This window comes from Empidonax traillii, unplaced genomic scaffold (assembly GCF_003031625.1).
Source record: "Empidonax traillii isolate 1590-97213 ecotype Southwest subspecies unplaced genomic scaffold, ASM303162v1 scaffold28:size2823434, whole genome shotgun sequence".
Classification (NCBI taxonomy): Eukaryota; Metazoa; Chordata; class Aves; order Passeriformes; family Tyrannidae; genus Empidonax; species Empidonax traillii.
In genome coordinates, this window is record NW_020955221.1 from 2,511,042 (window position 1) to 2,526,719 (window position 15,678).

Sequence of the window (15,678 nt, forward strand, 5' to 3'; positions counted from 1 at the left end):
AACTAGAAAAACTATGCCTTCACTACATAATGTTGGTTTCACAGAACTCTATGAGAAGTTTTTATACATAATTTAGACACAACAACAACCAACCAACCAAACAAACAAACAAATAAATAAATGCCGAGTAGATATCAGTCTGTCCTAAATATGTAAAACCCAATAAAAAGACACAGTAAGATGCAACTTGCTCACTGTATACCCTTAAATCATGCCAACATTACAGGAATAATATTATGAGTTAAGAACAATATTACACTTCATGCACTAACTCTGAATTTTATTTTCTTTTTTATCTCCACAAGTCACACTCTCTAGTATATTTTAAAGGTTTGGTTTTTCTTCATATCTCACATTAACTTCCATACTTAAATACAAAATGCAAGAAAATGGAAGCAGGCACATGTATTTCTACAAAAAACGCATTACTGCAAAATATCGCAGAAAGGAATGCAAAGGTTTTTTCACAGTTGAAAAACATTGAAATATGCACAATTATAGGAGAAGGCAAGGGAAGAGAGCATGAACAAACCAAGAGAAAAACAATCTGATTTCCTGAGTTCTAAAAAGGCACAAAATAAAGTAGACTGCTGTGTTCTGCAGCTACCCTTCTTTGATGCTCTCACTATTTCCCTTTGACCTGAGAAGGATCCACCCTCCTCCGTGTGGACTAGTGAGGCTAGTCTGAGTAGAGAAGTACTCAGTAGAGAAGTCTGCTGTGGACCTAAGATGGAGACAGTAACCAGCCTTGTGCTGCCATGACCTTCCCACAGTCTGTGTCCCAGAAGCACAGACTAAGAGGAGGTAGAGCATCAGAGACAGTTGTCTCCTGTGGAGGGAAGTTTGCCAGCTCGCTGGCACCAAATGTTCTGGTGCTGGGCCTATGATTGTCTTTCTGCCATCCAGAGGGAAACATAGGCTTTTAAGCATGAGATTTTGCTTTACAAACTTAAAGTGTGTGGGGTTTTTTAGATGCACAGATGTAACATTATTCATGCTACAAAGTAAGTGGGGGCATATGCTGCACATAGATGCAGGCTAGGCGGGAAAGAGGCAGACTCCTAACAATGCTGCCTTAGATCAAATCCTTGTCTTTTTTTACCCTGTGGTCTAGGCTGCAGTATAAAGTAAACAAGAAACAGCACAAAAGACAACAAAAATCCTTCCATCTGTCCTCCTGAATCCACAGGTTGCATCTACACATCTTGCACTGTTTATCAAAGTTAATGCCTAAAGTCGGCACTGAATTTTCTCCTTATAAAAAGTGCTTTACATACTTAGTTTGAAACAAAACCAAACAGCTGTCAAAACAAGAAAATAATTATTCACAACAGTATACCTTGTAGGATCTAAATTTAAAATGTCAAGAAAATATCAGGAAGATGACAGACCGGATTGCATGGATTCATTCGCCATTTAAGTATCTGAGCTAGACTCATTCAGGCACATGCTTTAATCCCCTCCAAAAATTTCTCAGCGAATTCAGTGTCACAGAACAAACAGACATTCCCTTTATGTTTAACCCACAGTTTAGTAGGGAATAATACAAGCTTCCCAGCTCTCTTTCTTGAAATAACTTCTTCAAAAGGGAGGAGGAAGCACCTTCTGGCCTGAGTAAAAGTCCTTGAGTCTGGAAAGAAGTGAATTTGTCTGCCTTTGTAGAGAATATTCCTTTTCTTCTATAAAGCCAGTAAAATTGTGTCCTTGGCTCTGTTCTTTTGTAAAAATTTTTTTCCAGGGTTAAATGTCCTGGTCTATAATATCCAGTTTTCAAAATAACAGCCTGTCTAGCACTCCCAATACTTTTATTTCTACTGCAGCATTAACAATATATGTAATAATATACAAAAGTTTCTTTTAATTTGATGTGCTGGAAACGTCCCTTTCACAGGTGTGGGAAGAAGGCAAAAGGAACAGGGGTCTGTGGCAAACAAAGCAAATGTACGCAGCAGGTGAAAAAAACTCATTGCAATATTACCAATGAAACACATTTCAAAAGGTGTCTTAATAAGGAAAATGGCATCACATGGCTGTCTCCCAACTCACAGCTGCCCTCCATGACAACTAAGGCCTTTTTGAAACATTCACTTTCAGGAAACCCTACATACCATTTTGCAAAGAAAATAAAAGACTAGCTTGTTCCACTATTTCTCCTTCAAAAACTGAACAAAATAAAGTGTAGGCATTCACAGCCTTGCTCTCTGCTAATCTGCTGCAGGCAGAGAATGAATGCATGATGATTTGTTACAGGATAAACTTGAACCTATACTTTAGACTTGCCTCCTTATCCAAATCATTAGTTTCTCTAAATCCATTTCCAATTAGTTTCTCCTGGAGGTATAATTGTTGCACTGGCCTGCATTTAGCATAAGAGGTGAATACAGCTTTAGGCTCCAAGTGGCTTGTTTTCAGTCCTGGTAATTGAGGACCCTTGTTTGTGAGCTGGTAGTTCCAGTGCCTCACTAGAAACACATTTTTAATGCCATAGAAATGCAAACCATGAAGGGAAAAAAAAAAGGAAAGGAGATTACCTTCCTGAAAAAATGACCCCTCCTTTTTTGGACTCAGCCAATGACTTGAAAGATATGTTTTGTGCTTAACATCGGAACAAACCTGCAGTCACTTAGGAACTTCATGGTTTCCATTAAACCACACAGCATGGACATTTGGAATTTCATGGCAACTGTGAAGTGAGAAAGTGGATCTTGTTTTTCCAAAGTACTGACCTCTGCCGAGAGTTAACACCCACACACATTCACTCATATTCCTTAGCCAATTCATGACATTAAGGAGGCTTGAAGAACAGACCAAACAAAGAAAAAAATACCAAACCAAAACAAACCAAAATCCGACAAAAAACAAACCAACCCCACCTAACCCTCTTCCTTAAGCACTGGAAAGTAAAATAGTACCAGTGGAAATGTAATGTTTAAATGCAGCAAACTCACTATGTCCATTTACAGTGTTTACAGCATTAACCCTGCAACTGAAAAACTGAATTATTGGAAACCACCTAATTACCCAAACATTTACCTCTCTGCAGGTGTAAATACATGGGCCTAATAAGCCTTCCCACTGTGAAAGCAGTTACTTAAATTATATTAAAATATTAAAAACTATTTAATGAGCTTTTTTCCCCCTAAAGTAAATTGACTGTGTGCCTTAACCTGCTTCAGGCAAAGGAAGTTTCAAACATATTGGTTTTGAAACTAGCCATTATTTCCCATGTTGCAAAAATGGCAATTTTATTTCCCAACAGCAAATGAAACTGTCAGGAAAATTTAGTTGCAATAAAATTGGGTGGTTAAACCAACATGCTGGATTTGGAATAAAACTGAATTAAAGGAATTAAAATTAAGCATTATGTCAGTCAAACTTTATAAAATCTATTTGAAATGGTGGGGGAGGGATGTTGGGGTGGGGTTTTTTTTTGCAAAAGTTAGGTTTTGGACTTGGTGAGGTCCACTCATAACTACCCATTTTATGGGCATCAACAGTGTCACATTTGAAATTTGTGCAATGAAAAATATTTTGCATAAAATGTGTTGCTTCTGGCAACATTTCTGCCTAAATAAAAAGTTGTCAGGCAGTGTGTGACTTTAGTGGTACAGAGTTTTAAAATGGTGGCTTCAGTCCAAGGCTAGCTAATAACGGCTGACATGCACTGGAATCTTGAGGCCTAAATCAACATTGTTTTCACAGCTGTAATTAAGCCACCTAATCAGAAGCACATTTTGACGGGACAGTTTCTGGAAGCCAGACATTACAATTTCTTATGCCTGGAGCGCAGTGGATCATGAGAGGTCCTCATTTAATTTCAGGTTAGAAAAAAAAAAAAAAGGCTGTAAAATGAAAGAGTATAAAAAAAAGCAGTGTATGGCTGTTGAAATGAAGCAGGCCTATGTGTTCATGCCTTGACCAACCCTGCATCCCACCCTCCTTCGGCTCTCTGCCGAGTCCCCAGCTCTCAAGTGGCAGCTGCACACAGTGAGATTAAGGGCTTCTGCCAAAGTCAACAGATGAGCTGGTCTGAACTGGCTCTCTGTGTGTTCTGATTGTAAATTGTGCTGGTGATGATTAGAGAACTCTAACACAGGATGTCGAGTCTTAAAACTGTCCAGAGAAAATATTTTTATTTTTTTTTAAGTTCAGGAAATTTTTTTTAAACTTCTTTTGTGGCTTGGTACATAGTGTTTTGTCTATAACTTTCAGATGATTCAAACATGAATTCACACAAATCAAGTAACTATATTATTTAAAAAAAAATACACCATTACTTGCTCACAGCAAGATCCCCCATTCGGGAATGTTTACTTAGCAGTGCTGCTGCAGAAAGCAATTCTCTGACTAGTACACTCCAGCAGTCTTGTGCTTCTTCCACCTGCCAAGTGGAAGACACCCCTAAAATACAGACTATCAACTACTTTTTTAGTGTGACTATCACTTTGGGACATTGTCATACCTCTTTCAACAGCTAAACTGTCTTGCTCCTTCTCTGAAGCACAGCTACATTCGTAACTTTAACATAAACTTTCAACCCCAGAGGCCATTGTAAAACTATCAATATGAAGGCACCAGTCACTGGAGTCTGATTACATTTGGTTCTGCACTTTAATTACATGTGGATTCTATTAACTGAACCTTTTGCCTTATAGGCAACATTTTAATCAAATTACTGTAATTTTCAAATATGTTACAACAGTCTGACAAGTTTAAAGTTCACATACCTAGAATATTGAGTATCAAGAAATTTTTGCGTAGAGAAGGAAGTATTCTTTACAAAACAGCAAATGTGATGTTGGATTGCTGTAACTGGTTTTGAACACCCTGCCCTAAGTTACATAATGTGATTTATAATATTGGGTTTATATTATTATTATTTTAAACTACATTATTTATACTCTTTGGTTACAACTATTACTTGTGTGAGCAACATCACACGACCAGGTGAGCATTTGCATTAGGATATCTGCGTTCCTTGACTGTGGAATAAGGCTGTCAAGTGATGCCCAACTGCTTAAAATCATGCAAGAAATGCAAATATTTCAGTAAAATCATAGTTTCTGGAAGATATTACTCCTTGGTGGATTCAATCTTATAGAGACTTCAAGCTTATTAACTCCTATGAATAGAGTTTTCTACTTTTCCCCATCTGATATCTCCATACTTTCATGTCTGTGACCACCTCAATAGTTGAGAAATTTTCCTTGTAGACCTGTCAGAATTTTCTTTACTTACTATCACTTTAGGAACATTCACATGTTTCACAGCAACTAAACCACATACTGGTATTTAACAGTACTGAGCAGTACTTGTAGTATAACAGTATTTGAGGCCCATATTTACTGAATTCTGTCCTAGACTATTTCCAGGAAATCACATCAAGAAAGAGGGTAAAATAACAAGTCTAATGACTTTTTGCAAAGTTAAGAATAAGTATCTCCAAATCTTCCACAAAACAAGTTTAACTGTGCATAAGGCTAGCATGAGGGGAGTGAAAAAGCTAAGGAGAGTTTTCATCAAAGACCTATCTCCTTCTTGCAACATCTGGGAAGCATTCTCCCAGCTACATAAGAGATACGGCTCTGGCCCATGAAAGACACCCTCTGACATTTAACATAACACCGATGGAGTGAGTGCCTTTCTCCTATACAGGAAGTGGAAAAGCAAATGTTGTCTTTCTCTCCAGTTCCATCTTCATAATTCTAACTTTAGGACAATGTATGCCTGTTAGATGCAGGTCTTAGCTATAAACACAGATGAAATGGTGACAAGGAAACAAACTGCATGGGGGAAAAACAATGTCACTGCATCCATGCCCTGCAACACTGTGCTTGCAGCAATGAACCTTTGGGCAGCATGGATTCACATGCTTGCCATATGACTAAATATGATGACACATGTTACCCCACAGCACCCACAAAATAATTGCTTATGACTGTACTAATGCACAATAGAGCACTGAAAAGCTCTTAGTTCAAGGTCTACTTATTACTGCACCTCTGAATGAATGTGCAAGTATAGTAATAAACTAATGTATCTGAAGAAGAATTAAAATTAATAAAAGCAGCAGAATTCAGTACTGGTTAGAATTCAGAACTGTCAAGTGTTCATTTAACAGGGAACCTTGAAGCATGGTCCATTCACGATGTTCATATTACTGGATGTGGCTGAACAAAAAGTAGGCAAGAAAGACCATTACAAAATGCTAATAGTTGTATAACACACACACATAAGGACATTTTAAAAATGTAAGGAAAATTTATTAGGAATTTGGTAAATTAAAAAAAAAACAAACAGAAGTCTTAGAAAAAAAAGCAACCAGGAAACCCCCCCCCCAACCAAGAGAGATACAGGGATAGGGAACAACAGAAAAGAAAAGGGAAAAAAAAGAAAAGAACCTGAACTGCTTTTCAGCCATACTGAGTTTTAGAGAGTTGCAAGAACAAAAATTACACAGAAGAAGAATCACCAGAGATGAGTATGACAGACAGATAGCTGCACACTAATGAAGAGTACAGAGACATATTGACTTAACTTCTCCCCACATAATAATTCTCTTCTCTATAAGCAGTGTTCTCAGTGTTCATCTGACCTCTGTCCACCATAATCATATCCCTTCCGTTCCTCTCTGTTGGCATTAGCATGACCACACATATCAATCTCATAATCTAAACACTATTGACTAATAGGAAAGTGCTTGGACTAGGAGCAGACTGGAGGATGGAGATGTCAATTCAGAGTCTTAGATAAAAGATGAGTTAGAATCACTGATGTTGCCCTATGGCATCAGTTTTGTTTTTACAATTATCAGCAAAACCCGAAGCAACAGAAGAGGGCAGAAACAGTGTGAATAGAAAGAAAGGTGACATAGTTATGAAATTTCGTCGGAAAAGGTCAATTAGGAAAGCAATACCTTCCAAATATGGAAAAGATTAATACTGAGGAATGGTCCAAACTTGCAAACAATGGACAGTTGGGAGGGCAAGATCCTTATGCAACCAGCATAGAAGACATCAAGAAACAGCTACAACATGGTGAGATAAAACCCTGTCCTATAAGGCAGAGTCCACACATGATACATAACAGGAAGACTTCAAAAATATATTTCAGCACTGAGCAACAGATTACTGTTCAAAAAACACAAGCATATGCCATATGAAGGAGTGAAAATAATACAGTCCAAGTTTGTCTCATATATGAAAAGTTTTGTCTGCAATGGATATATGAGAGAACTTAGTGAATTAAAACCAACAAAGACTGTCTAATTTTGAAACCAAACACATACTCAAGTCATCACTCCCTTTCATTTAAAGTATCCAAAAAACAAAATCTGTTCTATTTTAATACAGATATTTAGAGCAGAACTTCTTTCCCAAAATCAGAACAGAACAGTATCAACTGAAACATTAAAATATAAGTCACTCCACAAAGCTATGATGTTGAAGTTATTAAAAGTCATGCTTAAAACAACTTGTACAGATATTAGGGAAAAGCTTTACAGAAACCCCAAATATACAAAATATAGCATAATCACATATATTTGTTTCATAGCAACCTGACAGACTCATTCTGAATTTTTTTTGCCTTTACATTAAAATTTTAAAACATTTCCTACTAATGCTTATGCTTACATTCAAATTAAACGGCATCTAAAAGAAAAACTATTGTTCTCCCAGAGGGCTGATATATCCCTTCAACACAAATAGTATCATCTTTATATGGACACTGCAGGCAGACACGAATTACTTAAAAAGCATTGCCTTTAATCACAAGCTTTGGAGTGCTGGGGAAGGCAAGGTGTTTGTTTTCATTGTCACATAACAAGCGGCTGGATAGCCCTTCATAGTCAGGACTAGCAACATCTTTGCTAAAAGCTCTCTCAATCCAAATGAAAGCAAACCTTTATGCAAGTTCAGCAGACTTCCCAGTCTTGCTACACAAGTGGTCATCTTGATTTAAACAACAAAAACAATCATAACAGACAAAGGAGCAGCCCAAAATTACACTGGCCGCAAGCTCAACAGGACATACACAAATATAAGGGAAAACATCAAAAGAGTCCAAGTTTTCATTCAACAATTATCACCTCAAGATGTTAAAACTGAAATTCATCACCGATTAATATAGTTTCTATTCACAATAATTTCCCAGCTGTTAGAAGCTGGGTAAGAAAGTAATGTAATTCTGTTGGAGACAACCAAAGCCAAAGCCAAAGTCACAGCGTGTTTATGAAATTTGCTTTAGTGACAATTCTCTTCCTACATATCTTCTGTTTCAAAAAGAAAGACAGTCTTCATTTTCTTTATGGTCCTTTGCTACATAAGACTAAAAGAAGAAAAAAGAAGATAAGGACAACAACAACCAAAAAAAAACCCCCACAAACCACCAAAAAAACAAACTCCAAATCTTTCTCCTTTGTCCTCTGTGAAAAAGTAAGAAGAAATGGAGAACAAATAGATCAAGTGTATGCAAGTTGCACATCCTACAGTGTCTCATTCTAGAGATCCTTGGCTACATGTTTATACCAGTTCATGTGTCTGGCCTCCTGCCTCTCTGAGACAAATAAATCTGCATTCAGTAATTCCCCTAGAGAGAGATCTCAGATCTGAAGAATCACCTTATTAGCCTTAAACAAATCCAAGTACCTTTGTGGGCAACAATATTTCTGAATTATTCCTGAAACTGGATTTTAACCTTTGCAACTTTTGTGAGAAGCACTAAAATCCAAATCTCCTAATAAACATTTTGTTTACATGAACAGTTAATAACATTCCACTTGACCATGCTACATCTCTAGATGGTTACATTCTTCAGGTCCAAAGTTCAGCTATTTACTGTAGTGCCAAAGCTAAAGCAATCACAATGTCTACTTTTCCAGCAACAGCAGCAATGAACAGGTCCTTGTAGAAGACAAAGTAGTAAAAATAATCCCTGTGTTAACTAGCACCATCCCTTTCTCTTCTGAAAAAAAAATTCAGTTGACACTAATTTTATTGTTCTAATATGTTTACAGATAAATGTTATTGTATTTCCCAATAGAAACTATGCAGCATGAAGAGAAATGCTGGCTAAGAAACCACATCCAAATGACAAAATTAATTGTAAAGCAGACTTACCATTTGTAAGGACACCTTCATGAAGACATGTTGTTTGGAGCCTGGACTTTGGAGCTGCAGTATGAAGCTGTAGAGATTCTGTTTCTCTCACTAATGTTTCAACTCTGGAAACTGCAAGTTGGTAGACTTCCATGAAACTTTGAATCACAGCCTTTAGAAAGTAAAATAAATCATCAGTGCCAGGCAAACAATACTTAAATGCCAAAAGCATACATCAAAATTCATTACAGAAGACCTAATTTTTTTTAATTGGAGAAATCAAACAAAAGTTGTAAGCCAGGGAAAGCTTTGGTCTCAGGACTTAAATAAAAGTCTAACATGGTATTCCTTCTAAAATCTGAAATATTAATAGCATTGAGAACAAGCAAATGACTGTGCATCCTAATTAGAAGGTGTCTTGATAAGCTGTTTTAAGTCATGCAGTCCTGTACTGAAGAGTTGACACAATTTTTCATTTTATTTAACTACAAGACTCAGTGCATGTTCAATTTGTTTACAAAGAATCACTACACAATTTCAGGTAAATTTTCACGCTTTCAGAATAAGTCCTCCCACTTCATGTTAAGAAAATTAATTTGGTAGAAACAAAAGAAACATGGTAAACCTATAGACATCTGAAGGTAAATAATATCATTACAGTACAACTGGGAAAATATAATTCTTTTCATGTATATAGTAGAAGAATGTCCCAATCCTGTAATATTGATCAGACTGATAATACAGTTAGCAGCACAAGAGAGTACAAATGATTTGACATTACTGGTAACTTTATATCTACCCTAAATAATCTAACACTGTTGAGATTATTGGTCTTCTTTACAACTGGTTAATCACATTTCATAAGCTTGGTTTTCCCCTTTGAAATTACCTGTAACGAGTTCTACTGTAAGAACATAATACAGATAATATGAGATAGACTTTTTGAATATCTGACTGTGGTACAGACAAAAATAAACATTGTATCCCAAACGGGCACTCACAAAGATTTTTACTGTTTTCCTTTCTTTGTTCTCAAATACAATACTGCTTTTCAGAATAGAAGTTAACATTGCTGGAATCAATAAAGTTATTTTATTGTGGTGTGTAGAAAACAGCAGTGGCAAATTAACATCACCATAATTTTTCTCATCAGAAATAATACCCAAAATGTTTTAAATACTATGGTGCTAGTCCTAAAAGTGTATTCACATAGCTCTGTCAGTCTGCCACCGTCAGCTCTGATCCTGCTTTAAAATTTTTCATTCCACATTCAACGTGACTAAAATGCTGCAGCTCTTCAAAAACAATACAAAGCAAGAATTTGGATATATCTCACACTCTATATAAAAATGTCTGAGAGTCTTCATATGGCAACTGACCACATGTTAAAAATTAGACGCATGTTGAAAGAAGTCTATGGACTGGGCCTGTGACTCATAAACAAGGATTATACCATTGCATCATAACAAGTTGTGTCTCAAATCTCACAGAAAAAAATCTTATGTGTTTCTTTGATTACTTCACACATGATATTTAAAGGTGTCACTGAACTGGAATGTATAGAGATGTTTCCTCACCTTTCTTCCATTTCCCTCTACTACTACAAAGCTAGTGAACCCACTAACCTATACAGCATCATCCACAGCCATTCTAAGTCCATGCAGTTATTTGAAATAGTGTTTTCTAATTCCTTGCTGATCTACTCAGCTATTTAATTTGTTTTCTTGTTAAATAAGTTTGAAAATTTTCAGTCTAGGAAAAATGTATTAATGAGCTTTTATTTTCAGCACAGCAATTCTATTTTTTAAAAGTTCTAGATTTCTTTTTAGTCCAGAAAGAAGCGACTTAGCAGCAGCTAATGATTCATTACCAGTGTGGAAGGTAGCATTCATGCATGCGTAGGTACACACTCATTCCAATACATCCCAGATCCCTACCAAAGAGACAGGGTCAGTTTAGATTTCTCTTGCTCAGGAACAGGTTAGAGCAAACAATATTTTTGGGTCTTCGAGTGGGTAGCATGGAATCCATGATAATGAGTGTGCAAAACATTTATTCTAAATGACATGGAGAAAGGTAAATACATTGGAGTTTCAGATGTGCCATTGGAAGGCATGAATGTTTTACATAACTCATGTCATTCACAAATTGAGTGACCTATCTGTTTTATGTCATACAAAAGTTCCACTTATTAGAAAGCTGGATACACAGGGAATGGGCAGACATCTTGGCCACTTGCAAATTACAAGATGTCACCTAATGATTAAATGCATCTCTAAAGCAGTTCAGAATTTTAATTTAATCCCTATTTGAATATTACAGACACCAAAATATCTGCACCTCTGCAAACTGTTCTATGATCTAGAAAATCAGTTGACAGAATCTCCTGGAAGGCAAATCTAGTTCTGCAGACATTTTTTCTCTTTCCTGCTGAGGAATGTTTTCTTTTCGTTTTACGTATGCTTAGAAATAAGATATATGTATAGCTTTTGCTTATACACAACAATAAGATGCTTCAGCAACCCTCCTGAATAATTTTTATAACAGAAAATTTGACATGCATATACATCTTCAGGATCTGCATTTTAGTGAGCACTTCTGGTTTTGAATGTGTTGGCAATACTATGACATGCAAACAGGGAACTGAACATAAAACAATAAAAAATTATCTTCCATTACAAATGAAAATATTTCAAAAATACACAACAGAAAATCAATTCTGTTTAGAAAGGCCAGATGTAGTGATCCCAAACATTATAGGAACTAGTATTATTGCAACTAAGACTACTTCAAAAGTTTAACATTTTCAGGCAGACAAGTGTTACAGGAAAGTTAGTGGGGAGAAGATTTAACGAAGGAGGCCACAGAAACAGTGGAGTTGCAGAATACTAATTTTGAACATTACTGGCACTGCTTGTGCAAGGGGCTTGGACCAGATGGCCTCCAGAGGTCCCTTCCAATTTCAACCTAATTCAGTGATTAAAAGTCATCCTAAGGATAGAACACAATGCAAGTTAATGGTTGAAAATTACATAGGACTGTAAACTCTAGGAGCACAAATTGTAAGCAATTACTCCACGTTAATCAACACAAAAAGAGGAAATAATCAGATGCTAAATGTTTTTTTTCTGTGACCTCTTTCCTTTCCTTTTACTCCACACAATGTTTTATTTTATAGAGAACCTCACTATTATTTAACATTCTACATAATGTGCACTGATATGGCAGAAGCAAATGGCAGGAGTGTTTCCAGTGACAAAAGTGCTTTTAATGTGAGAGGAGACCCATGCTCCAACAAGATACAGGCAGACTTCATGAAAACAGATGCATGACTTTCCACATAACTGGCTGCAACTCACAAGCTAAAAATATATTCATAACATTGGCATGGAAAAAGGATGCTTTTACGATGAAGATGATGGACTAGACACACAATTTGCAATAATGCCCAAGTTCCATTTTCAAATCTAACTGTCAATGGACAAATTATTTTAAGCCTAAGTACTTCCAAGGATCGTTTTTTTTACAGCTATTTAAACATTTAAAACAGTATCTTCATCTAGAAAATCCCTAAAAGCGCTCTAACCATCTTAAAGTACAAAGTCAGAAAATTTTGAAAAAATCAATTAAGCGCTATTCATATCACAAAGGAACAAAGTATTTTAAATTTTATACCTTTATTCAATTAGAAAAAGGGCCTCTGAATATTCTGAGTAGAAAAAGGGCCTTACAACCTGTTCAAAGATGTATCATCTGTAATATGAGGACAGCATGAAAATTTTCTGGCTTAGGCTACATATTGGTAAAGCTGAGAAACAAAAATTGGGAGTAAAAATAAAACAAACTAAGCTGATGCTTTTATAAACTACAGACCAGCAAAGTAGGGATCTTTAAGCTATGCTTTCTTCCTCCAGATTAATTTTTAAAAGGACTTAGAATGCTTAAGCTTAGGACAGTTCTCCAGGAGACATGTAAAACTCATTTTTTCTAACATTCCTTCTGTGTACTTTTCAATAACCAGTCATTGCCTAGTTCTTTACACCATTTCTAGAACCAGTAACTTTCAGGAGCACAGTGCTGTAGATGCTGTAAAACAGCTTCTGTGTGTATTACTGGCTCCAAATTTACAAGACTGAAAGGCCTCAATCTTTACAGGTATTTTATTTAAAGGGGAAAATGGCTAATATTGACAAATCGCATAACAATCTTCAAGAAATTGGAAACACGAAAAGAATATCAATCTTTTAAAAAATTAATTTATGAAATTCAAAGGTCATGCTCATTCAATGTCAGTTGTTCTCAATTAAGTTATAGTAGAAATATATGACAAGAAATACATAGATCATCAGCATATGCAAATTAGCAAACCTCTCATCAGTGTTTTAATGTATTTATTATACATTACAAAAATGACCTTTTAAATTCAAAATAAAAAGAATGTAAATGTTGTCCTCCATGTCTCACTATTGAGAACATAGTTAAAAAAGAAATTATTTGGATTATGAGTTACAAGTGGTAGAGAATAAAAATTTCCATTTAGAGTTTTAGACTCCTCCAAAGTTACAAATAAAATAACAAGTTATTAAGAATCAGTTTCTTTATTTTTATAGCCATGTTATAACTTGAACTCAGAATCTTCTTGGGCCTGCTTGGTTATCACAGAACCACAACTTGTCTTTGGAAGGAACAAAACTAAAGAAAGGAGACCCTATGCTGAAATTATGCTTATTAAAGGGTGTCAAAAAGACTTACATCCTGACAATATAAACATTGACTTTGTAAGATCAGATGCAGCAGTCAGAATAACAAGACAAGCCACTTTGGAAAAAGAAACTAAAAAAGTACAAAAAAAAGTTGAAATTCACATTTGACTGTTTGGTTCTCCCTTTAGGAAATTCTTCAACTATAAACAGTGTTAGCAGGTAGTAAAATACCCCAGGCCTACATATACAAAAGATAAAAAAGAACAAGATAAGTAATAACGAATGAACTTCAGAAGAATAAAAGATTAACTCTAGCAAAACAAACTGCTTACATGAGAATCTGAAAAGACTGAGAATTTCATTTATGGTACAGAATTTGGCTGGAGTTCTGCATAGCTGTCATTAATGCCTTGCTTCAAACTGTCATAAATAAGGTTCATTAAAATGAGTCCAGAAAACAAAAGATACAGTAATGAGTTTTTGCTTTCATGAATAAGATTTCAGGATACTTATTATGGATTTAAGAGAGCTATGTTTGGAGAAGAAAGGATAAAATTAATTTCCCCTATACATTTTAGCATTTGAAAATCCATCCTGGCCGCCTTGACCTATAGTCCAAAATGTCTGGTGGCATCAGTGGATACAAATACAGCAGCTTCTCAGGCATCAGGAAAAAAACCTCAAGGGAAACAGCATTCAGCAAAATTGCACTTTTGCAGCTGTTTGGCACTTCTTTAATGATCTATTCTCCTTGTATCTCATTTCAACACTAAACATTTTGTTCAGTTCCATTCAAGCGTGGCATGCACAATTTAAATGTGCCAAAAAGCAGGTCAGTTTTCTTACAACTTTTTTTTTCCCCAACGAAAGCTGACTCAGTGCCACACGCAGTACCCAATTCTATCCCCTTCACTTCAATAACAATTACTTTACCCTGTAGGTCTCAGAGGATAGCCCAAGGGAGTGAAGCTCTAAATAAAAGTCTAGATTCTCTGCAAGAGGTAATGACATGACTTCCTACAAGAAAACTGAAAAGGGAGCATTGAAGTTGACAGCGATGGAAGGGAAAGTGCTTCTAATGGAAACCACAGCAGATGGGCATAACAACAATTGCCATGAAAATTATTACAAAGTGTAAGATTTTCTAAAATCATATCTATCTCTCAGAAACTGATAAATTAGAACAAATGTATTTGTTGGTATGACGAGGTAGAAAAGCATCCTTAGAATTTCATAGCAAAGGACCTACCTGCAGCCTTGACTACTCAGAGATATCTGTGGACCGTGCAAGAAAATTACCACATAACAAAATTAAGGAAATGCAAGTTTTTATAGGCCAATAATATTTACATGCAAAGACCATTGTCCCTGTCACTTGCACTAGATCAAGCAAAGTTGCATACAAAATGTAAAGGAGAATCAATCACTGCCCTGAAGAACTTGTAGTTTAAGCTACACCTACGGGGAAAATGTTACCATTACGTTGTACCTCTTCCCATCTTCTTACACAATCTTGATTCAAAAAGAACATTTCAGTTTGTCAGGGAGGGAATTTTTCAAGAAAATTATTTTAGTGAGAAAGAAACATAAACTGAAAGAAGTTTCAGGCTGGTATCCTGCCTACAACTTCTTTTGCAGTGTACATTCTAGACAGGGATGAAACAGAGACAGGTAGTCACTGAAAACACTGTAAAGTCCACATTAAAGTGCCTCAACTGTGAGCATGAAAATCTACTTAGTCTGAGCATAATATATTACCACTGATGAGAGGAACCAAAGAGCAGTAGTCACTACAGAAAAGTCAAGGATGCACCTTTACTGTAAAACATGGCAGTTCCCCATCACAAGTTTAGTCTTAAGGAGAAAGAATAAAGTAA

The 15,678-nt window shown here is 36.0% G+C and overlaps 1 protein-coding gene across 2 annotated transcripts in view; it reads right to left on the reverse strand.

Annotated features, from left to right (window-relative positions):
• The window catches only part of CCDC171 (coiled-coil domain containing 171), a 145,720-nt gene that overhangs the window by 8,827 nt on the left and 121,215 nt on the right, over nt 1-15,678 (reverse strand). For both annotated transcript variants that reach the window (XM_027910163.1, XM_027910170.1), the window contains one exon: nt 9,120-9,270. In XM_027910163.1, coding sequence (XP_027765964.1) covers nt 9,120-9,270 — 151 coding nt within the window. The remainder of the gene's footprint in view (nt 1-9,119; nt 9,271-15,678) is intronic.